This window comes from Anser brachyrhynchus, assembly GCF_964034855.1.
Source record: "Anser brachyrhynchus genome assembly, chromosome: 16".
NCBI lineage: Eukaryota > Metazoa > Chordata > Aves > Anseriformes > Anatidae > Anser > Anser brachyrhynchus.
The window spans coordinates 14582979-14608327 of NC_137734.1; the positions used below are offsets into that span (position 1 = coordinate 14582979).

Below are 25349 nucleotides of genomic sequence, written 5' to 3' on the forward strand. Positions count from 1 at the left end.
TCAAACATTACCGTATCACTGACACTACAATAGAACAAATGGCACCAGCCAGCAAGAGATGTATGTGTCAGGAGGCCTGATGTGCTCTGCGGGTGAGAGCCATTTATAGAGCTGCTACCTGTCTGGTTCTGTTTATCTCCTGGTGGAGCGACAGGAGCATTTCAGCATCACCCAAGTGAACCGCCAGGAGTTTCAGCCAGATGTCAGCATCCTACAGTCAGCTGAGAGTCACTGGTTCCTGAATTTCTAGCTAAATACCAGCTCCTTCCTCTTCCTACCCAGGCAGACAGAGCTCAGATGCCAGCAGTGAATTCATCTTTGGTCTTCCACTCTCATTTCAGTTTGGAAAGGAGCTTTGGCTAGAAAGTTACACAGCACAATACAGCCACGCTCGAGGAACAAGGAGAGCTGGCGTTAAAATCCTAACCCTGTCACAGGCTCATAAAAGTCCTTCAGCTGCCGGTACCCCTCCTGAGGAAATACTGCTTTGAAAGCTTCTGATGAAAAATCAGAGTTTAAGTAAGATGTGTTAGTTTATGGAGAGGGAGTGAGGAAATTTGTGTTTCCAGTAAGGACCAAAAAACAAAGCAGTTATACTTATTTTTTCCTGGCTCGATAATAATAACCTGAGGATGAAAAGATCAAGGTGAGCAAAGATATATGTGCAGTATATGGTAATAAACAGGTCTCACTGCAAAGACTTGCAGGGAATACTGCAATGCAAACCAAACAAGGAATTTAGAAAGAAATAAAAAAGCTAAGGATGAGTTGGATTTGGAAAAAGACTTCACATCTGAGCTCTGTCTCTGTTCAGAATTGGGTGCTGACAAAATTGCCATTTCTGCTTGTTGAATCAATGCTAGCTTTGAAACCCACACAAATCTCATAGGCTTTGGAAAGTCATCCACCCAGCATACGCCTCCAAACAGCCTCCTCTTTCATCATTTCAAAATCAGCGAAATGAACGGGTCAGTGTGGTGCAGGTGAAAGGCGCGCAGCCAGGGCGGGCTGATGGCACCACCTGCTTGCAGCTCAAAGGCTGTGTCCCTTGCGCGGAGCCTGGCATTGCCACCAAGGCGTTTGATGGTCTGCCAGGGGGCTGGTGGTAGAGGGAATGGGTGGGAGCTGTATAAAAGCTGCAACTTCTGTCTGCCTATTTCTCCTTTCAGTAGTTCGTGCCAGTTTTGTTGGCAGAGAGAACGGAAGAGCTTTAACCTGGAAGGCGTACGGCACTGCCTGGGAGCCGTGTGTGTGCTTTCCCCTCTGCCTGCAACCTTCAAACCCTGAGGATCGGTGCCCGTGAGGAGGTGTACGTGGACAGCAGCACCGCGCAGCTCAGCGTACTGGTAGTATGGAAATCATTTAACCCGGCCATTGAAGCCGCACTGATAGGATCTCTCCTGACATTCACTTTCACAAGAGTTATTTCTCCATCCTCAGCGGTTTTGTATCCTCGATGCTCTGTGTTCGGGACCCAAAAGGGCAGGGTTTATTGCTGTTCCTGAGCTCTGGGTTTATCCCTTGGCCATCACAGGTAGTGAAAGCTCTGATCATTATTTAAGAGTAATTTTTTCTTAATTTTTCAAGCCAGAAAAATTGCTTTGTAAAATGTCTTTGTCCTCTGTATCTCACAGCTGTGCACATTCTCTCGTTGTCCATAAAGTCTTCTGCATTAAAATAAAAAGATAAAAGGTTTTAAATCCAATTGCTCAAAACCTTTGAAATTGTTTTTGTTAATACCTATTTAACTGAAATGCTTGGTAGCAGCCTAGAAAATCCTTTTACTACAAATGCCATCCCTTACTCCCTCTGGAGCGAAGTAACTGAATTTTTTTTATCAGCAAACTGATAAGGTTTTCCTCAAAGTATTTAGACTCCTGGACAGTAAGGCTCTGCAGCAAAACTAAGCTGGCACTACTGAGGGTTAGGAAAAGGGCAAAATCAGATTCTTTAAATGCCACGAAGAAACAGAGCGGAGCACAAGCCAGTTTTCCCCCTTTACAGCTCGTCTCATCGAGGTATCTCCATTTCAGAGCCGGGCGGGGGAAAAGAAAGAAGGAAAGAAAGAAAGAAGGAAAGGAAAGAAAGAAAAGAAAGAAACCCAGGCAGGGGGAGCGGGGGGGCGCTGGGCGCGGCCGGGCAGGCCGCCCTTAGCAACCGGGCGGCCCCGGGCGGTTGCTAGGGGCGGGCCGAGGCGGGAAGCGCTTCCGGGGCGGCGCGGCCTGGCGGCGAGCGGGCGGTGAGGGGCGGCGGGGCCCGGGGGGGCCGAGCGGGGGCCGGCAGGGGCCGGGGGGACCCGGGGGGTCGCGGCAGAGCGGGCCGGGCCCTGCCTCTGTCACGGAGCGGGAGGGAGCGCCCGGCCGCTGCGGCGGGCAGGGGCGGCACCCGCTGGGCCGGGTCGCTCAGGGCCTCGCGCGGCCTGGCCTGGAAGGCCCCCGGGGCTGGGGCACCCGCAGCTCCTCCGGGCGGCCTGTGCCAGGGCCTCACCGCCCTCTGGGGGAAGAATTTCCTCCTAACCCCGAAGCTAAATCTCCCCTCCTTCAGTTTAAAGCCATTCCCCGCGTCCTGTCAATATCCGCTTGAGAACAGAGTCGCTCTCCTGCTTTTTTGTCAGCCCCCTCCAAGTACTGACAGGTCACGGTGAGGTCCCCCCAGAGCCTTCTGCAGGCTGGGCAGCCCCAGCGCTCTCAGCCTCCTGTGCTCTGTGCTGAGCCTTGGCGCCTCGAGAGGAATCCAGCGTGTGTTATGTGAAGTGCTCCTGGGGCCTTGTCCTGCGTTGGTCATTGTACACGGTGATGGGGCTTGGGGGTGCCTGCTGGGGGGTGCGGGACAGCAGAAGGAAAGGTTTTATCTGCCCCTGTTGGGGTGGCTCGTGTATGGCCCTGAGCCTGAAAGCACGAGGTTCTCTATCGTGAGGCCTGATTCTGCCCCCGGGTGGCACTGAGCAAAGCCTCGAGCCAGAGCCCTGCAGCCCCACGCTGATTCCGTGGGGCGGCTCTGGCTTTGCTGCAGGAAGACGTACTCATGGGTGGCAGCAGCTAGCTTGCTCTAAAACCCTAAGAGTAGTTTTAAACAAATAATCAAAGTCAGTTCCTTTAGTGCGGTTCAGCTATGTTTTTACCTGCTTCCACCGGTGTGTTCCAGTGAGCCAGCAAGGCCTGGGGGGAGAGGCGATACCTGCTGTTAGACCAGCTGGGAGAACTGGGGAGGGCCATGCTGTGTCATACGCTTATGTCTTTTGCCAGAGGAGTATAAACCTTTAAATACAGCCTAAGAACATTTACTTTAGGTGTAGGTAACAGGCTGGGCCGTCTGGGGAAAAAGGTGGCTGAACCTGTGGAGAAGAAGAGATGTTAGCAAGGGAAGAGATGGTGAAATCGTCGCCTCCCTGGAAGAGGGAGGAAGAGCCAGCTGTCGCTCAGGGACCTGTTGCATTGGCCGCCAGGCAGAGCGTGGCGAGGTAGCTCCCTGGGTGAGAAAACTCACTCCTCGTGTTGTGTGTGCCGCAGGAGGCAGCGTGCCTGGTACCGAGCCTGGCTCCCCGCTGCTCTTTGGGCCTCCTGACACATGTAACTTGGACCTGCTGGTTTGCGTGAGGGTTAACCTCCTTCAGTGTGCAGGTCTGGGAGTCTTTTCAAAGCAGGGAATTCTTTTTGTTTTTCCTTGTATTAGTTCAGCTCCGCTGATAGCAGCAAAGTGAGCGGCTCTCCCGCGGGGTGCCGGCTGTGACTGCTGCGGCAGCTGCAGCGTGGTGTCAGCGCGGGGCGTGCCGCGTGGGTTGTGTTCGCAGGCCGCCACACCGTGCTGCCACCTGGGCGCTCCGTGCTGCTCACGTCACTGGGGATATTTACACAATTAATAACGCCCTAACGAGAGGTGAAGTAGGAAAGGGAAGGGTGACTGGCGGAATACGAGGACGGGGATTTTTGGTTTTGTTGTGTATGTGTCAGTTCCCTTTTCTGATTTGTGTTGGTGCGTTGGTGTTTCAGGTGTGTGAATCAGGACTGTCGGTAGCAGCTCGTGCCAAGAAAACCCCAGGTGAGGAGAGAAGCAGCGTGCCTTCCTGCTCTGTTTAGAAAGAGTGGGAGCAAGAATGAAGTTTTCTAAAGGTGTCCCAATAAGTAAAACCCAGACAAAATACAACTCAAGGCTGAAGTTTTCTGTGATTCTTGCTTAGGAACTGCTGCCTTGTAGATTAGAGGAAGGGTAATTTTACACGCTGAGGGCAGTTAGGAGTGAATTACGTTTATGCGTGCTTTGCTGATGCTGTCCTAAGCCCAGTCCCATCCTTGGGTCCGCACTGAGATCTGTGAGCCTGCATGGCCCGGTGCGTATTCCAGCTTCATGCACGGATCATGAATTCAGTCAGAACTTGAAGTGTGTTTTATTTTCTCCTCACTGAAGTACAGACCGCAGGAGGTCACCTGTTCTTATCTCCTGATTCAAAGGAGATATTAAATTATCTCCTGATTCAAAGGAGATATTAAATGCAGTTGGGAATACTTTTGCTGTCTTTTTCAATCCAAAATAAGATCCCATACTTCAGCTGAATTAAAAGAAAATCATTATTATTGCTTGTGATTTATATACCGCTCCTTTTAGTTTGTACCCAGGTGACATTTGCCTCTGTCTGTGACAGCACACAGTTGTTGATTTTTTTCTTCAATTTATCAATTACAACTTTATTCAAGTTAGACTCTGCGTTTACCGTCTTTCTGAACTCGGTCACATCTGCAGGCTGTAGAAATCTCCTCCTAGCGTAAGAAATGCAAAGCCTGCTTTGGAGATAGATAAATTCTGGGAGACAGGTTACTGCCCTCCAAGTGAAACGTGCATGCAGCACAATCTTGCACCCAGCCTTTAGTAATACGAAAAACAAATGAAAACCAGGAGAGAGCTGTGTGTATAAACAAGGAGTGCTGATTCAATAAGCACACGACTGGATCATGCAGATCAGGAAAGCCGAGTAAGACAGTAATCACAGCTGAGTTCTGGTGGTGTCTCAGAAGAATTGAATTTCCCTTTTGTGACTTTCTGTGGCGTACTTGAGCAATTCTGGAGGGAGAGTTCTCGGTTATTACAGCGAGCCATTAGTCATTTGTAGGATGAAGCGATAACTCCATTAGGAAAAGGAAGGGAGGGAGTGGCTGAAAATCTAGCTGGGGACCCAGGAGATCAATATTTAACTCTGACACAAACTTCCTGTGTGACCAGCGCGAGGTATGAGGGGCTTCCTGTAACCATCCACTAACGCACTGTTTGTAGTTAAACATTGAACTCATCCCGCTGTCTTCAGCAGATCTGCTGTGTGCTTTGTCTAAAACGTTGGGTTTTGTACAACACCTAAAACAACACGGCTGTGATTACATGTACAACGTAAGTGAAAATGAATAATTGGCATTCATCATGCAAGCACAATCAGCCTCAGGGAGAGGTATCTTCTTGCTTTTTAAGCTTTCCTTTATCGTGTCATGGCCATCTGTCATATTTTGCTTGTTTTCCCCTCACCTGCAAACGGACTAAAACTCGTATTTGAGGGCTACTTTCTTAGGCAGGTAGAGAAAGACGAGCATCCAAATGAATGCGAGCTTCATTTCCCTCTTTGTGGTTGCATCTGTATCTGTACCAATGTACTGTGAAGATATTCAGAGGTTATCTTCAGCAAACCCCATAAGGTAGCCTGTAATTTTCTGCTGCTGGAAAGTAACGCCAGAACACACGATGTAACTAAGTACTCTTTCTTCTTTCCTGTAGGAACCAGTCTTCCTGAGAGCACTGGAGGAGAAAGGTGTTTCCACTATGGCTGCTGAGTTGGATTTCTCCCCGCCTGAGATCCCCGAGCCCACATTCATGGAGAACGTGCTACGCTATGGACTCTTCTTCGGAGCCATTTTCCAGCTTATCTGCGTGTTAGCCATAATCCTGCCAGTTTCAAAGTCCCATAAGACAGTAAGCAGTGTTCTTTAACGTTGTTACAGATGCACAGGACCACAGCAAATCGGATGGGAGGGAACATTTCAGAGCTGGTGGAGACACGATAGTCTGCCCCAGAACTGATGATCCGTAGCTCATTCTCTTTCCTTCCTTCTAGCTTTCCCACCTCCCGCTGGGTGTGCGTGCTGTTCCTGATCGCACACAAGAATACTTCAGTCCCAAGCCCACATTATCATCCTACTGCTGATTTGCGCTATTAATTGCCAGGCAGGGCGTCCCCTTTGCAGGGCCTGCCTGTCAGAAAATGGCTTAGGGTTCTTGTTTGCGTATGATTTTTGGAAACAAGGTACAGGTGAAAGTTCGAGTGTATTCGAATGCCAAGAAGGCAGCTTTCAGTCCTGGCGCCCAATCCTGTGCAAGCGTGTAGAGAGCCCTTTGCTGTTAGCAGAAGAGAATGTTAAAGTCAAAGGTTGAGGGGAGCTACAGGGCTCTGATTCCATCTTCTGTTTACTTTAAAGTGGGCCACAGTGGGATGACCCGCATCCACCCAGCCGTTGTGATAAAAGAGCCCCAGGTGCTCGGTCGCGCTCGTGTTGGTGGAGCTGGCAGTGTTTCAGCCTGCAAGTTCGTTGGTTTGATTCAGGTTGTCTCTAAACGTGCATGCTATTGTTTTCAGTAACAACTCAGAATGGAAAGCTTTGATTTCAGGCTGTATTGGCGCGTTTGCTCCCTCTTGTGCAGAGGAAGCATGGAGATTTTCAGCAGCACGTGGCATTGATGTTACCTGTCTTGTAAAGAAGCTTGTAGGAGAGGAAGTATGCCTAGGGTAGCTGGAGAAGGGAATGCCTGAGGGTGAGGCACAGCGTGAAGGAAAAAGGCTCTGGCCGATGTGTTCTGATAACAGCAGTCTGGGGGGTTAAAACCATACAACAGAGAGGGCAGAGCGAGATTTTCCTTTCTAGCTCAAGCAGGACAGTTCATGGCCCAGCTTTCACCTTTAACTGTCAGCGGGATGTGCAGCTGTGTTGATGCACTGGATTCCCGATGCCCTGGCCTGGGTGCATGCTCCCTTCTGCTGGTCCTGCTGCAGCCACCAGAGCCCATCCATCTGAGTCCGTCGCTTCCCTTTATGAATTTATGGCTGTTCTTGAAAGCTGGGAAGAGTGACGGTTTTAGTTTGAAGTGGGAAGCTGAAGACCAAGCCTCCAATTAAAGTGATAAAGCGCAAGGACCTGTTCCTGTTTAAGGTCATCCTTTGTTGTTTGCATGCTCTTTTTTTTTTCTGCACGCTGTCCTATTGATGTTCTGCCCTTGTGATTAATTTCCAAGACAATAAACAAGAAAGACTATCCCTCCAAACCTTGGGAATGATGCTCGAGTCCAGGTAGGGTACAGATTGGCTTCTCTGTTTCGGAGGCTTCAAGCTTTGGAGACTACCTTGGTTTGAACATTAGAAGGCAGCAGTGTTCGCTTTATGGCAGCACCACGCTGCATCCTTGAGTAATAACTGCGTGTTGCTCCATTTCTCCAGAGCCTGCCAGCTCCCTGTGCGCTGATTACAGCCTTTGGAAAGCCAGCCAAATCTCCTTCCTTGGAAAGCCACACAGATGTGAGCCGTAATAGCCCAGTGACTTGAGAGGTGTTTGAACAGAGCTCCTTGATTAAAAGGATCCTGTCAGATACTTGCCTTCCCCTCTGTTATCTGGAGCTCTGTCTTGGAAGCTTGAAACTAGCACGTCTTGCTCTGCCATTTTTTGTGTGTCCTTTTCCAGTTGGCAAGCTCTGACTGATAGAAACCAAGATGCTAAGGCAATATTTGTACTCAAATGCATTTAATGGAAGGAGGCAATCTGTGTGTGTGTGCTTTCTCAGATGAGACTGGCGCTGCTCCCTTATGTTTTTACAAGATAAGCAGACTTTATTTCCCATGGCTGAAGTATTATCTGTCATCTCCCCTGAAGGAAACAAGCTGGATACCTGAGGACTCCTTGTTAGGCCAGGTGAAGAGAGCTTTGCCTTTGGTTCCCTCCCTGAATTTCAGGCTTGGTTTAGTGGCTCTGAACTTGACGTTCTTAGTGCTGGTTTGAGGATTACCTTTTGTCTTGCACAGGATGAGGCTTAACGTTTTGCAGAAATACCTATGGCACATTGCCACGCATACTGGTGATTTTTATGGTGGCTTTTCATTTTCCCAGTTTGAGTAGTTTTCGTTTAGCGTTGGTGTTCTTTCTGCCGTTAAAATTGGGGTACTGTGTTTCTCCAAAGCCTGATTTAGACACTTACAACAGCTTCTCTGGTAACAAGCTGTTTCTGGGCATGAACTTGCACTCCTCAAAAATCACATGCAGAAGAAGCAGACACGGTGCTGCTCAAGTCTCATTAAATGTCAGCTCGGTTTGATATAGATGTGTTCCAACAGAGATACCCAGCACTTGTTCCTTTGGCTTGCACACAGATTCCCAAAGTGAGCTGTCAGCAAACTGTTAAAAAGTTACTGTTTCTTAATTGATTCCTGTAGGACTCGGACAGTTTTGAGCCGAAGACGTCAGAGACAGTGAAGAAGCCAAAGGCAACTGCTCCGCAGATAAGCAAGAAACCCAAGAAAGAAACAAAGAAGAAACGATAAAGGCTTGACCAACGAACCTCAAAAGACAAAACAATCACCTGTAATCATGCTTCCTCAGAGATGACATCAAAGGCAACTAACTATGTTAAATGGTGTTCTGGCATTGCCGTGCTTTAGCTTTCAGGGACAAGGGAGAGGAACTTATAAAAGTGGAAGGGAAGGGCTTCTGCCTTAGATTTATTTCTTTTTTTAAGCAAAGAGGACTTCACATATCCAGGACTTCATTTGACATGATAATTTATCAGTCACCATCAAAGTGACTTCTGTCATTTTTGATGGGTGGAGAGGCTTGTCCTATCTACTCGATGCTGGCCAGGATTTGTAGAACAGTCCCTGTGGAAGGTGGAGCATGGGTTTGCTACTTTGGATACCGGTTTGTGTTGTATTTTTTGAAGGCAGAAGGATCAAATGGATCAAGGATACCACACTACATAGCTTTGCATTCATCTCTGTTGTCATCTAGTCTGAAATACATAGCTGCATTTTACGGCTCAATAATAATGGCTTTGTCATATTCTTTAATTCTTTAGGTAATAGCTCATCAGATGCCAGACTGCTGTAGATGAAAGCTTTCATTTCCTCAGCGTCGCTACCTCTTTCTTATTCCCCACCCATGTACTCTTCCTTTCTATTCCCTTTCCTGAAAGCAGGAGTCTTTCAGGGAATTGAGATTGTGGTGGAGACTGCAGTGACTACAGGAATCACCGTTCTGGAAGGTGCTTAATGCCTGGAGTAATGGGATGTTCTTGGAAACTTGGAAAGACCAGGTGCTGCCTGTTGGAGAAAAGCTGCTCTGAGGTGGGGGACTTGAAGTGCTGCGTTTGGCGTGCATCAGCCAGCACTGCCTAGCCGTGCTGTTTATAAACCTTCCTGTGAGCTAGCTCAGCCTCAACCGTGTGCTCCATTTCAACACAGCTGGGGTTTGTTGAATTTGCAAACACCCTCCCAGCCATACCTGCTACACAGTATGCTGCGTCTCCTCTTGGTGATTTCTTTCCTGGAGTTAAATAGGATCTCAGCCTGAGGAGGTGCGGTAAGCTGGCTGTGTAGCATGACTCTATGGCAAGAGACGTGTACGCTGTGTTCCTTCAGGCTCTGGCTCTCCCGGGCCAGGGACAATCTAGTATTAGATTTAAATATGGCTAGACAGGACTGGAAAGAGATAGGTGGTGACGTAGCCACGGAGTCTCTGTAGGGCAGCTCAAGCTTCCTGATGCCAGCTCACATCTTGGTTTGTTTGATCACGAATGAGTCAATGGGAGGAGAACCTGCTGTTTTAGGCGCACCCAGGGTTCAGAGCGGCTTTGAAGGAAAGGGTTCTCTGGCGGGGCTGCAAGTCTGCGATCCTTTTTGCATACGTAGACTCCCATCCTCAATTCACAAATGCCTTGTGAGCCTGGGTACGGCAGCAGCGTTGTGCTGCGTGTGGTCTCTAACACAAGCCTAGCAGCACGTCTGCAGAAGCCATCGGTTTGCAAAAGGCCGCATTTTCTGCTCCTTCCTGCTTTTGGTGGGTGAGCCAGGTGGATCCCAGTGCCAGTTTGATTCCAGCCCCTTACTGCTTCCCTGCTCCACGTTCTCTGCTTCTCTTAACCAGAACGCTGATGCCATTGCGCTCCTTAAAATCCAGCTTAGAGTGCTGCTTGAAATTCACCCCTTTTTTTATTTTTTTAACTACTTAAAGGCAATACTAGGAGAACAGAACAAAGCATATGAGACACAAGCACTCTAAAGATGCTTTGAGTTCTCAGTACAAAGAAATGTTACAAAAATTTCCCACGCAAATAACAAAGAACAATATTGTGCTATGAGTTTCCATTACGGGCTTGTGCTCCTGTCTGTGATCTGCAGGGGAAAGAAGAGTGTTGCCCTTCCCTGGATAGGTACTGTAAATCACTTCCTTTCTAGTAAATGAGGATGGTGGTTGTTTTATCTAACAACTCGGTCTTTCTGCAGGTTACCTAAAGGTGGGTTCTATTGCTTTGTTCTCACAGAACTGTAAATATTGAAAGAGTCGTGCACACAGTACCCAAAATACAGAAGTGCTTCCACAGCCGAGAACCAGTTAGGGATGAGCCCTGTGTGGTTACCCTGGAATGGCAGGCTACTACATCAACATCTTTGTCTAGCTGTCTAGAGGCTTAATTGCTCATTGCTAAGTGGAAATCATGGACATTGGGGGTTCATTTTGTCAAGGGGAAGTGGGATTGTGTTGTATTTCCACTCTGTTTCTAACAGCTTGATACCTATTTCAATGTATTTGTTAACCGAACTTACACTATGTCTTTAGAAATTACCAGTGTCCCGTGTATTTTAGTTTCTGTTGAAATGTGTAATAAATACAACCTGAATATCTTTGTTTACAAAAAACCTTTTTTGAACTTTGCTGCCTCTTTCTGTGCGTTTACTGTGAAAGCTGCCAGAGCTCTCAGAATATTGGAACACAGAGACATAAATAACCTATTCATAAAAAGCGATCCATTAAGGGAAAGCCTGTGAGATCCTTTAATCTGTGAGAAATTGGTTAGTTAATACTTTCAGGCATGCGTGTATTTGTGTTTGACTTGGAGGTAGCAAGCTATCTCCCAGAACACCTTCACCTTCCTGGCAGGAGGAAATGGTGCAATGGCTAAATTAATTTGCCTCTCATGAGAGAGTTTGGCTCCAGGAGCCCACCTGAAGGTTCCAAACTGAAGGCAGCATTTGTTAGTAATACGAGCAGGGGATTAGATGTGGATTCAGTAGGTTGATAATAGGGATTTTCACAAGCTCCTTGGTGTGTGAGTGTAGCTCAGGTTTCCGTGGCTGGAGCAAGGAGCTGCCTGGTGGCCGCTCTTGGGCTGTGGGAAGAGCAGGCGAGCTCTGGCAAGTGCCGCTGTCGGTTCCCTCACCAGGAAAGGACTAGTGTGGTAAGTCCTTTAATTCCCAAGCGCTTTTCTCCAGGCTGTTTTGTAATTAACATCCCAAAGGGAGCTGAAGACTTCATTAAGTCCCTTTTATTGAAGGGGAGGCTTTCAGATGTCTGCCTCCAGATACCAGGCAGCCAGCAGCACCTCTGTGAACTGCGCCTTGTGCTCCTGGCCAGAGCCCGGGAGCTGGGCTGGGAGCTGGGCTTCCTCTGCTGATGGGCAGTACCAAGTTCCTTTCCCTCAGCAGGCCAAGAAGAAGAAACATGGCTGGGATTTGAGACATCTTTTTGCTTCGTTTTCGGTTGCGTTCAGGCAGGTCTCCTTTTCTGGCCACCCATCTTGAGAGCCGTGGCCGTCGCTGTCCCCGTGAGCTGTCTCATTCACAATGCATCCTTGTGCTCCTCCGGTGCACGCAGCACAATCCCCTGAGACAGCCTAATAAGTAGCTCGTGACTGGAGTTCCAGTTCACATAGTTCAATTAAATCCCTGTTAATCTTGTTCAGACCTAATTTACTTTCCTTCTCATACACATGTTTCTCTCTGCTTCAGAGGTACTCCAGTGAGGTTCCCTGCTGACAGGAGCCGAAGAGCCCGAGGCCGTCTTCGAAGAGGACTGATGTTTGCCGGTCGGCCCCTTGAAGAGGCTATCAGCTAAGATGATTTCCCTGTCATCAAGAATGCAAAAACATCCCTCCAGTGCCTGGATTTCAGGGGGCATCGAGGCTGTATGTGATACTTGAGGAGAAAACGAGGCTGTAGGAGGGGAGGAGCTGGTCAGTACCTCTGTTTCCCAGGGCAGTGCTGATTATGCACGTGTTAATTTTTGGCCAGCCTAGGCGGAGATGTCCGAAGAGCTGGGGTGCTGGCCTTCCCTCTCGGGAGCCCCTCTAACAGGCAGACACTTTTTCCAGGCAGACATTCTGTTGTTCACAGCCCGCGGCCTGTGGGGATCAAGATGGCTGTATTGATTCAGTTTGTTTGCTCATTAAACTCATGAGGCATCAGGGACTGACTACAGCGAGAAAATGGGATGATGAAGGGAGAGTGATGGCATAGGGAGCACGCGTGCTTGTTTGATGATTAGGTTGACTGCCAGATTTGGCAGTTTGGAGGGATCTGACCCTCCTCATCCTCCCCAGACCAGAAGGGATGATTTGGCTGGGGTTGTCTTGCAAGAGACGCCGGTGCTAGCCAGTGTTTGCTTGGGCATTTCTTCTGAAATTGCCAGTTATTGCAGGTGAAAGCTCCTGCTCTTCTCTGGTACCTGGTAGTTTGTGTCTGTTTTGGGGGCTGTTCTGTGGCGTTTGCTATATGGACTAGTGCAGTAGCTGGTCTGTCTAAAATGGCTCTTGCTTGGGCTGGCAATTGCAGGGCGATGAGCTCGGCTTCCCGTCTCTCCCTTGAAATTCAGCTCACTTTCCCATGTTTCAAGTTGTTCTCCCCAATCTGTGGCCTTTCCATCACTTCAGTTCACCCCCAAGCACCCCCTTGGTGTTTCCACCCTGTAGGTTGATGTCCACTGCAGTTCTTCAGTCCTTGCAGCCAAATTTTAACTGCCAGTGACAGGCTGCGAGTATCGCCTCGCTTTGCAAGGACTGATAGAAAGAAAGAACGTGGAGAGAAAGCAGCCCAGGAGGAAGAAGGGTGTCACCTGTGATCAGCCCCTTGAGCTTGTTCCCCTTCCCTGACTATTTTTTCAGCATAACTGGGGAAAAGGCAGCTCTCTGCCTTGGGAACCCCAGGTGCACCCAGGCAGCCGTGCCACGCACCTCAGCCTACCCTTGAGCTACGAGGAGTTAAAGCAATTAAATATTACGCTCCCAAGCTCTTGCGCTACACCAGCGCAATGCTGCTGCGCCGCTTCGCGCCGCCCGTTCAGATCCGTTCCTCGCCAGCACGCACGCATCGCTGTTGTGCAACCCCAAACCTCTCGCAGTGGTTGCTTCCCTCCTCTGAGCTTGCCCGGTTCCATCGGGTGCCCGAAGGCCCCTGTGTGGCTTTGATGCTCTTTGCACCCTGCGCGCCGGAGGCGTGAGCAGCCACGCAGCAGACGCCCGCAGTCCCTCGGCGCACCGCAGCGGGTGGTTGGAGCGGAGGCTGACAGGTTCCTCCGTGGCTCGGGGCCAGCCTTCCTCCCACCCACGTAACCACGCTGCTGTCTGCGGCGCGATCAGCCAGCCCGGAGAGAAGGAGCCTGTTTTTAATTCTAGTTTCTCTGCTTCGCAGCCCATGGTAGCTTGTGCCCCGTGCGCTCTGGCGTCCTTTTTGGCAGGTAGGTACAAGGCAAGCCCGCTTTGGACCACATCTGGTTTGCTTCCTTTGTAAAAACATCTCCTGCCTGGCTGACGTCTCTGTAGCACCTGAAGAGCTCAGCTCCCAGGTGGGGGATGCTGCGGGTGGAGGGGGTGAGGGTCTCTCCGTTCCTCACGCCTTTTCAAGCCGAGGGGCTGTCATCCCCAGTGCTAGGCTTTACTGATGTCCTATTTCCATGCTAAATGCAGCATTCCTTATTTGCGGAACCTGACCCTGGACTGTCGTCCCCTCCTTCCTAACCAAAAGATCCCCGGGGGTCTCTGCGTGCCAGCTCTGGTTCCACGCTGGCAGCGACACTGGCCTGGCATCGCGCATCTTGTCCGAGCTGAGGCTACCGCCCAGGTGTCCTTGGCTCCAAAGCCAGTTCCTACCGCCTTCCCTCTGGCCGCTGCTTCTGCGAAAGCCATCCCGAGCCCGTAAATCCCTCTCACACAAAGCCAAAGTCCGGAGTACGACAGGTGGCGCGGGACGGGCGAGCTGCTGCAGGGTGGAGCCGCTCCCCTCGCTCGGGGACCCGGCGGCTGTGTCAGTGCCAGGCTCAGGCCGCTTCCCGGAGGTGGCTGCACCCTGCTCGGGCCAGGAGCTGGCCTGGTCGTCTCCCCCCGGCTTTGAGTGTCCCTGGGTGCCAGGGTGCCCCGGGCTGTGGGCTCCACAGATGGGTGCTCCTGGCACTGCAGCTGCGCCTTTGGGTGGCTGGGGCAGACGTCCGAGCATCCCCGGGTGTCTGGGCTCCGAGGTGACGAGAACTGCAGGGGAACAGGTTTTGAGAGACGCAGGGAAGCTGCCAACTGTTCCCCTGCCTCCCCCCTTGTTTAGTTCACCATAAACCGAGCGCGGATCCGAACGTCATGTGGTTTAAATTTGTCAGACTCAGACTTTGGCCTCCTCGGCCCGTCCCTCGCTCAAAGGACCGGCGCTGGGCGATTCGGGGGAAACACCCTCGTGTCTGCGCCAGCTCCGCTTAACGCAGGTCGCAGCCGCCTGCCGGACCTCGAGCAGCCCAGACGGGTGCCCCGGGGGCTCCTCTGCCCCCAGGGGTGTCCCAGCACCACGTCCCCGCACACGCCCTCGGCTCCGGGGATTGTTGCGCCGGGGTGGCCGCAAGAGCTTTGAACCGCCCGGCGGCTGGGAGCGTTCCCCAGCTGCCCCGCTCGCAAGGCGGCTGGAAAGAGGGCCATAAATCTCATCTGGACGCTTCTCCCTGGGCTCCTCTGAACCGCTCTCTGCTGCTGATGCCGAGGCTGGCCAAAAAGCAGAATTTCCACCGCTGGGAAATGCTAACGTTTCGTGGGCTGCTTTTCTCCTGGACTGAGGCGAGAAGTGGAAAGTGTCGGATTTTTGCCTGAGTGAGGTGTTCCAAGATGCTTAGTTCAGACCTTAGCGAAACGTCGTGCTTTATCAGTCCGAAGCCCGACAGGGAATGTTGTGGCTGCCCTGAGCACGCGGAGCTGCTGAACTCGGTGCCTTCTTATCAGAAGGGGACAAGTCCATGGCTTCCAGCGGTCCTGGTCCCTGGGGCACTTTGCAGTGAGTTTTCCTGGCTTGTGCAGTTCGGTGCCGGGGTTGAGGGTCCCCAGCGCAGCAGATTGTCACCGTGCCAAGGGACAGGATGGGTCCTGAGCCCTCCTGGTGACTTCTCCTCCGCTGCCCCCTTCATCACGCAGCCTGCCAGACACCGGCTCTTGCTGCGCTGCTCTTGCTGCCCCAGTGCTCGGTGCAGGGCAGAATGGCCAGAATTAGTATTTCTGCCATGAAATATTGCCAAATAGCTCGTGCCTTGACGGTCCTTCTGGTCAACCCCCCTCGGTACGCCTAAGTCAGCCCCTGAGCTCGTCACTGCAGCTCTCCTGATGCTGACCGGCTGCTGCCGCGCACACTCACTCTTTGCAAGATAGTAAAGCTCGGGGACACAGCCGTGGCTGCTTCTGCGCCTGTCCAGCATCTCGAACACAGCCATTGTATTATTAATAGTAATAATTCATGCAAATATATTAGGGATTTGCAGCGTGCAAAATGCAGCTAGCCTCAGGAACGGAATCCATGAAACAAAACTTATTCGTGCTTGCCAAAGGGATGCTTAAAAATAAACCTGGCTGGAGATGAATGGCTGTTTTGTTGTAAATCCCCGGCTACGCTGGGGAGGGCAGGACTCAGATCAATTATGGGACCCCAGCGGCACCCTTTCGCTTTGCAGGAAGATTTTAGGAGCCTTGTGGAGGGTTTGGACGGGGCTCAGGTCGTTCTGGGAGCTCGGCGGCTTCTGCAGCCCCGGGCAGCGTGCGTGTCCCCAGCGGCGGGGCCGAGCCTCGGAGCTCGCTGGGGAGGAACGCCGCGGCACCGGGTGCTGCAACGCGCCCTCCGTGCACAGCACGCCTGAAGGGGGAAAAACCACGTGCAGTTATTTTTCCTGCTGAAACTTGCTTAAAGGTCAGGAAAAAAAAAGCATGAGCATACCTGTGCTTGTCTCAAGGTGGTATTCTAACAGGAAACCAAGATGTGCAGCGAAGTGAGCCACCAGAAATACTCGGTGATATATATACCTATTGTTTTAATTTGAAAGAACCTGCTTTTCTCTTGGTTTCAGTCCCTGTAACCTTCCTCCCCTCCCCCCTGTGTTATTTTCTGGTGGTGTTTAAAGGTGAAGAGAAAGGAAGAAAATAGTTTCAGGAAAGAGACTGGAGTCCCTAGCTGGGTGAAAAACCAACCAGCCGTGGCTCGGGCTGTTTGAAGACAAACGCTTGGAGTGCGGCAGAAGGAGCAGGAGGGCAGCGGGGCTGCAGGTGAGCGGCCTTCAGGCTCAGGGCTTCAGCTGGGAGCCAGGACGGCACCGGGGCGTGCTGAGTTGCTTAAACCCAAATGGTTTAAATCGCGTTATCGCCAGTGCTGCATGTTTAATGTCAGAGTCCTGCAAGGGCACATTCCTGAATCGGAGCCCAAAAGATAAGAGGCTGGTTTTAAAGAGTGTCTGTTTGCCATGTTAAATTTGCACGTTGGCATCTTCCTCCAGGAGGCTGTGTCGCGGGCCCGGTGCAGCGCGTCGAAGGCGCGCTGCCTGCCTCTGAGCACAGCCCAGCGCTGCCAGAGATGGAAACGCGATTGCGGGGCCGCAGGTAGAAAAGGGGCCGATTGCAAAAGAGGAAAACAAAATTCAAATATTTATAAGTCATAATTGCATCTTGGGTTCGGGTCTGGATCCGGCAGAGGCTGAGTCACCCCCAGCAGCTCCCCGGGGCTGGGGCCGAGCTGCCCCCGGGGCGGCTCCTGGGCTTCCCCAGGGGAGGCGGCGCTGGGCGGCTGGCAGGGGTGCGCAGCCCTGTCCCCTTGGGGCAGGGGCGGCGGGGACACGGCCAGGATACATCCCACTGGGAGACAGCACGGGGGACCCCATGGTGTGATTTATGTGCTGACATGCGGCACGAGCAGTGCCCCCTCCGTCAGGTGGAGGAATCCCTCCCTAACACCTCCCTGTGCCTGCCGGGCTGCACAGTGGCACCCCAAAAAGCCTCGGGGGAAACCCAGGCCACATTTCGGGGCTGTCTCAAGGGCTGCTGCCCCAAAACCGGCTGGCATGGGGTGCACTGGCCCTCGCCGGCCTTATCAGCGGCGGCTCCTCCCGGGTAGGGCCCCTCGGCGCTGCGCTGGCCAGCGGTGATGGATCAGTGCGTGCGTGACTCCTCACTCCTGGTGACTCATGGATTCGCTGGCCTTCGGCGGTGTCATGGGAAATATTTTTTTAATAACTCAAACGAACGAGGGGGGAGGACTGGAAACAGAAAGAAAAGCTCCGCCGCATAGTTCCCTGAAACTCGTTAACTTCCCAAATTGCTTCTGAAGTGCCAGGGCTTGCTCAGACGGGGGGGGACTTTCCAAAATCCCCGCTCAGGTGGCTGCGAGGGTCACTGGGATGGGCAGGGGTGGTGGACGAAGTGTGGATGTGGAAATACGGCCCGCGGATTGCCGCGGCCTCGTAAAACAGGTCAATGGGTACGCGGGGCTTAAGGAGCGGGCTGCTTCACCCCGGAGGTTGGCGGAGCACCCGGCGACGCCGTGGATGGCTGATGGGGGGCGCGGGGGGGCTGCCAGCCGCCCCGCTGGTCGGGCCGCACTGGGGCAGCCATCGGGGTGACGTGGCCGGACCCCACTCGTGTTTGTCACGGCACGGGACACGGCCCAGCCAGCGCTGCGCCCACAGGGCCTCCGCGCCGCCCGCGGTTCTTCTGTCCCCACGTCCCCCTGCGCTGAGGTTTTGCCTCCTCCTGGAGGTCGGGGGCCGGTGGATCGCAGCCCTCCGGGACAGCTGCGGGACGGAGGTGCCCGGTCTCGGTTCCAGGCACAAAATCTGCCACCAAGCAGCCGTTTGCTCCCGGTCAGTACACCAAAACGGACAACGGCCCTGCTCTAACCTCCCCCCAAAATCACCGCTCTCTTCTGGTGCCACCTTCGGCTGCCAGGGATGCGCCAGCTCCGCGCTGCGCCCAGCCCGAGACCTCTCGGCCCCGAGAGAGCCCCCCCAGGACCCCCCGACCCCGAACCCCCCCCGGCCCCGAGCCCCCCAGCCCCGGGGCCGCGGCTCCCACGCGTGGCCAGGCGGCTCCCACGGCCGCGCCCCTAAAGCCGCAGGCGGGGGCGGCTCCGCACCCCGCTCCGCACCCCGCGGAGCCCGGCTGCCCGGAGCCTTCTCCCTTTAAAAAAAAAAAAAAAAAATACAGGGGAGGGGCTGCTTTTTTTTTTTTTTCTATAGCCGTTTCCGGTTTGCTGCCATATTCCTATTTTTTTTTTTTTTTTCCCTCTCCCTGTGGGTTGCCCCCCCCCAAACACACCCCGGAGAAGGTGGCGGGGAGGGGTGGGGGGGGTGGGGGGGGAAGCGGGGGCGGGAGCGAAGCGGCGGCGCTGGGCGATGCTGCCGGCGGCGCAGCCCTGAGCGCCCGGCCCGGCCCGGCTCGGCTCGGCTCGGGGCTGCGGGGGGGGCACCGGGGCTGCCACGGCTCGGGGGGGGGCGGCGGCCGCGCCCCCGGCACGGAGACAAAGCCGCGATCGAGCCCCGGAGGGCGCGCACGGGGGAGGTGAGCGGGGGGCGGCCGGTTTGGGGAGGGGGGGGGGTCCCGGGTGGGGGGGTCCCCATGGGGTGCGGGGGGGTTGGAGAGGAGCCCCCCCGCCCCCGCCCCCCCCGAGCGGCTGGGGGTGTCCCCGGCTCGCGGTGGGCTCGGTCCGGGCGGCGGTGCCCGCGGGCCGGTTGTGGGGTCGGGGGGGGGGTCCAGCGGAGGATGCGCGGGGTTTTTGGGGGGTCGGGGTCTGCCGGGGGATGCTGAGGGTCGGGGTTTGGGGCGGCTCCGAGCCCGGCTGGGGGTGCCGAGGGCGCAGCGGGGTCTGGCGGGGCGGCACCGCCTGCCTGCGCTCCCCTTTGTTGTGCTCGGGGGCTGCGGGGGACCCCCGGGAGCGCAGGGCGGGGAGAGCGGGGCCGAATGTAGGCCAGGGCGTGAAATATTCATCGCCCCCCCGCTCCTTGCTTTCATGTCTCCCGATCCCTTTCCCTCCTAGGGTTCACTCGCCGGTGATTTCAGGGGGCTCGTGTCCAGCCCCCGGGGGGGGGCCGTGTCCGGCCGGGGCGATGCTGCGATGGGCGATCCCCCAGCAGCAGCCCGGGGGGAGGCTGCGGCGCCCCGGGTCGCCCCTCCAAGGGCTTTATCCAGCCGCCGAGTTGCCCCACGGCCACCCAAGGCGACGCGGTCGCCACGCGTGGCTGCGAGCCGTCGCGCTGGCGCATCCCCCCCGTCCCCGTCGCAGCCCCAGGGAAGCAGCGCGGGGTTCGGCGGAGCCAAAGCTGGGCCGGGCTGGGCTCCCCTCGCCGTGGCGGTGTATCGGGGTGCCGACCCCGTCCGGTGTGGAGCGTCGCCTCGGAGAGCTGTGAAACCCACCGGGGGGATCCGCAGCACCCAACGTGCTCCGTCCCCCTCTGGAGCCGGGCGGTGACCTCGGTCCCCATTCGGGTCCCCTCCCTGGGGCTCTCCTAGGGGCTCGGGGTGCCGTTCCCACAGGGTGTTGGTACGTTGCTGTGGCCACCCCAGAGGACGTAGGGCCACGGGGCTGTCGCGGGTTGTTCCGGACACGACGCGAGGGAAGGGGACGTGGTGCGGCCGCTCGGTGCAGGGGGGTCCCCAGGACAGGTCCCAGCGCCCGGTGGCCTTCGGGGCCGGGGTACGGCGCTCGCATCCCGGGGACGGGACAGCGCGCCTCCAGCAGTGCCGTACGCCAGCCGAGCTGCACGAGGGTGGCAACAAAAGGCTTGGTTTATTTATTTTTTTTCCCTCCTCCCAGGCTGGTGCTCCCCCCAGGAGGAGGAGGTGTGCGGCAGGCAGGAAGCTGGAGGGTTTTGTCCCTCCTCTCCCATCCGATGAGGCGCCCACCGCCAGCGGTGATAGTGCGCGGGCGTGGGACCGAGCCACGGCCACCTCCCCCGAGGCCCGGCCTTTGGGGCCGGAGGCCGTTTGTCCCGGGGAACCCCATCAGCACCTCAACGCGTGCCTGGGCTCCCGTGCGGCACCAAAATGTCACCACCAGTCCCCGGGGAGGTGCGATGGGGACACGCGGGGGGACGTCGCCAACGTTGCACTTGAGAGCGGCGTCCTCTCTGATGTTGTGATATTTCTGACGTTCCCGCTGCGGGGCTGCTCCCAGCACTTCTGCAGATGGGGAGACCGATCCCGTGCTGCTCCCCGTGCTGTCACCAGGTGTTCTGTGCCACCCCGGGCCAGCTCAGGATCTGGCCCCCGGACAGACCTCGGCTATTCGGTGCCTCCGAGATGAGGCTGCCCGCTCGCTCCCCGGGGGGCCGCGTCTCTAATCATTAGCCAGTCGGTGCTGGCTTTTCACAGAAGGGCACCTCTGCTTGGAAGCTCGCGGGCTGGCTCCCAGGGCCAGGCTTTGACCCGGGAGCAGCAGGGCAGGGGCTCGTCCAGGCGCCTCGCGCTCGGGAGCTTCGCCAAAACCCAGCCCGAGGATTTTGGGGACGGGGTTATTTATAGGGACAGGGTTATTTATGGGGACGGGGTTATTCTTGGGCTGACGCGGCAGTGAAGGGAAGTCCGCTGTTCTCTGTCTGGGTCTTTAGTGGCCTCGTAGTGTGATGGAGATGCCCTGACGATATCTCTGCCCTTTAATGACTTTGTCCCACGTGAAGGCAGATCACCTCGGTGCGGCGGGGAGGCAGCGAGGGCTGGGAAGAGGAAGGAGCTGCGGCTTGCGGTGGCCGAGAGGCGCAGAGGCTTTGCTGTGGGGACAGGAAGCTCCGTGGTAGCACGGAGGGGACATTGGTGCTCCCGAGGGCGGGCTGCCCCGGGGCGAGCAGCACCATTTCTCTGGGCTCAAGGAGACAAGGAGGGAGCAGAGGGGGGATGGAGCTGGTGGCTCCTGTGCCCCCCGGGACCCCTGCCTCTCCTGCACGCCCCAAGCCAGGGCAGTGCCTGGCTCGTGAAGCCGCTCACACAGACGAAATTGGTATTTGGTGGGGCAGGGAGGACTTGGCCACTCCTTATAGTGACCAGCGAGTGCGTGTAACGCCTTGACAGGGGAACAGCTGGGGCAAGCCCAGCTGAAGCAACAGCCCCCGCTTCCTCCCGGCGTGTTCAGGGGGGAAGAGCACGAGAGCATCACTTCCACAAAGCGCTGCCCGCTCGGCCTCGCGGGGGTAAGCGCGCCGGGCTATCTGAAGCACTATTGTTTCCTGCGCTGTCTATTCTGCTGCTCGGCTTCTAACTCGTTCCTTTATCTCCTGGAACAATTTCCCGTCTGACCTCACTTCCTCAGCACTTCGCCTCTCAGCCCCGAGCCCTCGAAGCCCCACCGGAGCAGCGCGTGTGTGCCCGGCACGGGCAGGCTCCCCGCAGCGTGGTGCTCACCAACCAGCTCCAACCTCTTCGCGCGGAAATTGCCCTCCTGGCCGTGCCCTCTGTGTGACTGGAGCGTGGGTTGTCACCGTTTCCATTCCGACATCCTTCTGCTTTCAGCCTCCTCTGACTTAGGGGCACTCGGAGCTGTTCCCCCCGGGGCTCGCGTTGTGCCGGAGCCTCCGTCCGGGAGCAGAAACGTGTGTGCCTCGGAGGGGGGGTGGGGAAAGTGATGATTTTGGTCCTTGATGTTTTAAACTGGCAGTGAGCCATGAGATTGTCCACCCTGTGGTCCAGTCGGGAGGGAGGAAAACACGGGGGGAAGTGTTTGGCTGAGCACAGCTGGACCCGTGTGGGCTGCGTCGCAGCTCAGGTGCGCCTGGGTCCTGTTTTGGCACGGACGGCCTTGGTGCGAGGCCCTCGGCGGCGCTGGGCGCGAGGGAAGCGGCGCCGCTTTGCACATGCCTCTGCCGTGCACGGCTTGGAAAAGAAAGCGCCGAAACAGATTTTGGGAACGAATGTGGTTTGAACGTGGGCCAGGAACCAGGACCTGTAAATCTGCGTCTCGCGCCGACTTCCCTCGAGGCTACGTATCTCCTCGCTGCCCTCCGCCTCCCCGGGCGCCGAGCTGGGGAGCGCTTGGGACGCACTGGGGGCTGCTGGGGCTGCTGCAGGGCACGGGGGGCCCCTGTGGAGGCAGCGCCCGAAAACCAGCAAGGGGACCCTTGGGTCACGGAGGGGACGAGAGCGGTGCGCGGAGCAAGGAGGAGAAACCCTGGGGAAGGGGGATCTGGGTGGAGGTTTTGCTTCAGACCCTAGAGAAGCCTGCCCCAGCCCCGCAGCTCCAGGCTGTCTTGGTGTTGCGTGGAGATGTGGTGAAGCAGCCGAAATATCCGTAGTGAAACCCGAAGGTCACCAGGCTTGCCTCGGTGCTCGGCTGCGTTGGGGAGAGGGCTTCGAGAGAGGAAAATGAGGAAGCGCAGCTCTCAGCAGCAGTGCGGTCTCGTGAGCCTGTGCTCTGCGCCCATCCCCTGCCTCTCCCCGTCACCAAACCCCTGCTGTCACCCTGGTGCCATCGCCGGCTTGGTGACAGCCGTCCTGCCATGCCTGTCCCCGGGCTGGGGCACAGCAGGGCTGCCCGAGGTGGCGGCACGGGCGCACCGAGGGCTCTGCAGGGACGAGCGGCGAGCCGGTCCTGCTGGGTCAGCGCCTCCCCCTGCGTGTGACTTGGGGACACTTGCGTCACTTGCCCTCGGTGCTGCCACAAGGCACCGAAACGCCCGTGTGAAGCCCTGGGAAAGGGAGGAGAAATCTCACCTTTGCCTCGCCGCCACGGGGCAGCCGGGCTCAGCTCAGCCTCGTGCCCTCCTCCCACGGGGGGTCCCCATGGACACGGGCCCCCCGGCTCGGGGGCAGGGAGCTTTTGGGAAGGGCAGGGTTTGGGGTCCTGAGGCGGGAGGGGACGGCAGGGCAGCCTTGGGTGGGCTGAGCTGGGCGGTCTCCACTCAGCCGGGGCTAAGCCATGCCGGGGGGATGGCAGCGGGGTTGGTGCCGTGTAGCCCCGGGCGCAGCGACCTCGCCCGGCCCCGGCAGCTCCCCGTGCCTGCGGGCTGCTGTGTGTCTGAGCAGCCACATCCTAAAAGTTTCCCCCCTCGCAGCCTGCTCAGCAGAAGCTGGGGGCTGCAGCGCTGCCCGAGTTTCACTGCTCCACCTTGCTTCCCCACCCGCGTGCCTCAGTTTCCCCATCCAGACACAGCTGTGCTCAGCCAGGGCAAATGCAACCTCATGCACGTGGAGTGCTGCTGCTTCCCCGCCAGCAGCCTCCCGGGTGGGACTTTCAAGGGCTTTCCTCCCCAGCTCAGCTGGTTTTGTGCTCGGCTTCTCCCTCCCCAGCTCTGTGTCCCCGCGGCCGCAGGCTCGGGCTGCGCCTTCTGGGGTCTGGATGCTCCTGGGGCGGAGCTGTGCGGTGGGGAACTTCCCCAAAATGAAACAAAACATGGAAAAAAAAAAGCAAACAACAGCTTTCGGAGTCACTCCCTGCTCTGCCGTGCCCTTTCCTTTCCCCGGCTGCCTCCAGCATGAGATAAGGGGAGCCCGAGCGGCCCAGGGAGGCTCGGGAAGCTCAGCGTGGGGCTGAGCCCTGCCACCACGGCGGGACGGGAGGCCAGGGGACGAGAGGCCAGGGGATGAGAGGCCACGTCCTCGCAAGTCGGGGACGCTGAGCGGCGGCTGGGCTGCTGCCTGGGGTGAGTGCCTGCTGTGCCGAGGGGGGGCCAGATCGGACGGGAAAACCCAAATCCCACCAGCGCTGGTGGCGGTCGGGGCGCGGGGTGGGGAGGACGCGTGTGGGGCCCCAAAAGGCCCTGCGGTGAGGGTCGGTGTCGTGCTCCCAGATCACTGCTGGGTTTGAAAGCCCGCGGGGAAGACGGGCTCAGGGCGCCGGGAGCAGCGCAGGCACCGCCGAGACCTGCCCCGTGTGCGCACACGTCCGTGCGTGCTGCAGCTGCTGTGAGCCCTTCTCGCCCTGTTGGCGGTGGTGACGGCCGCAGGGCTCAGGGGGTTCTCGTGCTGTGCTCTGGCCGCGCCGTGTCCAAGCTGCTGGGGACCGGAGGCGATGGAAAGCAGGAGGTGCCGCTCGGCCCTGCCCCGCGGGCTCTGCCCCCGGGGAGGAGAGGGGCGCTCGGCAGCCCTGGGTGGGATGAGCGACACGAGCACGGGTGGGAGGCGTGCCGCGGGAGGGCAGAAGGTGCCCATGTGCCCGCAGCTCGTCCCATGCCAGCAGCTCTGGGCTGGGCCCTGCCACTCGCCACCACCCAGCCGGGCTCCGGGCACCCAAGTGAGCGGTGCGGGGCTGGGACGTGCACGGAGCCTGGCTCTCCCCTCCCGGAGCGGCAGGATGAAAGACACCAGCTCAGCGTTTTCCTTTGTTTTGCGTCTGCTGGGGCTGTTTGCAGCGAGCACCGGCTGGGCTGCACCTCGCGGCTGGCTCCGAGCATCCCGCTCACCCCGGGAGCGGCTGGGGCACACCTGGGGAACCCAGCACGGGGTTTTTAGGCACGGAAACGCCGTGTGGGTCCGGCCGATCTCAGCTCGCCCCCTGAGACCCCTCCGGTAGCTGTGCTGAGCTTCCTCTGGTGCCCCTGAAGGTGGTCACTTCGTCTTGGTGACAAACGGTGCCAGAGATCGGAGTGGCCGTGGGGACTGCTGTCCCCACCAGAGAGGTCCAGGCTCCCCGGGCACGTCTCGGGGCAGAGCGCGGTGGTGCTGAGAGCAGAGCTGTGCTCCCAGGCTGTGCCCGCTGCCACGGCAGCTGCTCCCAGCCCCATGCGCACAGGTCGAGGCGAAGGCAGGGGTAACGCGAGCATCCCGGGGGGCTGACCCTGCCTTGGCAGCTGCATCGCCCAGCCCTCACCCACAGCCCCCTGCGCATGCCTGCATCGGGGCTGGTGGCCCCGAGGTTCCCTGGAGCACGCAGCCTGTGCTCAGCAGCTGCCCCAGGATCCCCAGGTAGCCTGGAAAACAAGCCCATGATCAGCATAAATTTGCCGTGCGGGCTCCGCTGTGCTCGGGTGAAAACATTCAGGGTTGTGCCAAGCGCAGACTGCTGCAAAGCGGGGTTGGAAGACCCTCGGCCCTTCTCCTTCCCTTTGCTGTGCCGGCCGCGTCCTGCTGCATCCCTGGGG

The 25349-nt window shown here is 56.6% G+C and overlaps 3 protein-coding genes across 9 annotated transcripts in view; all 3 read left to right on the forward strand.

Annotated features, from left to right (window-relative positions):
* RPN2 (ribophorin II) overlaps positions 1 to 1700 on the forward strand; it is a 36823-nt gene extending 35123 nt beyond the window's left edge. The window contains exon 16 of the mRNA XM_080557726.1: positions 1170 to 1700. Coding sequence (XP_080413852.1) covers positions 1170 to 1287 — 118 coding nt within the window. The 3' untranslated portion in view covers positions 1288 to 1700. The remainder of the gene's footprint in view (positions 1 to 1169) is intronic.
* A 469-nt stretch (positions 1701 to 2169) lies between these two features.
* Positions 2170 to 10930, forward strand: MANBAL (mannosidase beta like). 4 transcript variants are annotated; one of them, XM_080557737.1, is made up of 4 exons: positions 2170 to 2239; positions 3990 to 4038; positions 5755 to 5949; positions 8453 to 10930. In XM_080557737.1, exons 3-4 carry the CDS (start codon positions 5800 to 5802, stop codon positions 8558 to 8560), a joined length of 258 nt encoding a protein of 85 aa, XP_080413863.1. In that variant the 5' UTR covers positions 2170 to 2239; positions 3990 to 4038; positions 5755 to 5799; the 3' UTR covers positions 8561 to 10930. The 4 variants fall into 4 exon arrangements, with proteins under 4 accessions (XP_080413863.1, XP_080413865.1, XP_080413862.1 ...); XM_080557736.1 differs by lacking the exon at positions 2170 to 2239 and adding an exon at positions 2307 to 2792; XM_080557738.1 differs by lacking the exon at positions 2170 to 2239 and adding an exon at positions 2615 to 2785.
* Positions 10931 to 13719: 2789 nt separating this feature from the next.
* Positions 13720 to 25349, forward strand: part of SRC (SRC proto-oncogene, non-receptor tyrosine kinase) — a 30951-nt gene continuing 19321 nt past the window's right edge. For 2 of the 4 annotated variants that reach the window (XM_080557730.1, XM_080557729.1), the window contains exon 1: positions 18645 to 18846. The gene's annotated coding sequence lies outside the window, so the exon portion shown is untranslated. Of the gene's footprint in view, positions 13743 to 18644; positions 18847 to 20280; positions 23913 to 25349 lie in introns of those variants that run through there. The other 2 variants (XM_080557732.1, XM_080557731.1) reach the window with 2 other exon arrangements.

Bases quoted from the DNA above. Each gene is read 5' to 3' on its own strand.
- MANBAL (XM_080557737.1), top strand. From the start codon at position 5,800: ATGGCTGCTGAGTTGGATTTCTCCCCGCCTGAGATCCCCGAGCCCACA. The intron at 5,950-8,452 runs GTAAGCAGTGTT...TGATTCCTGTAG, and splicing joins TTTCAAAGTCCCATAAGACA to GACTCGGACAGTTTTGAGCC.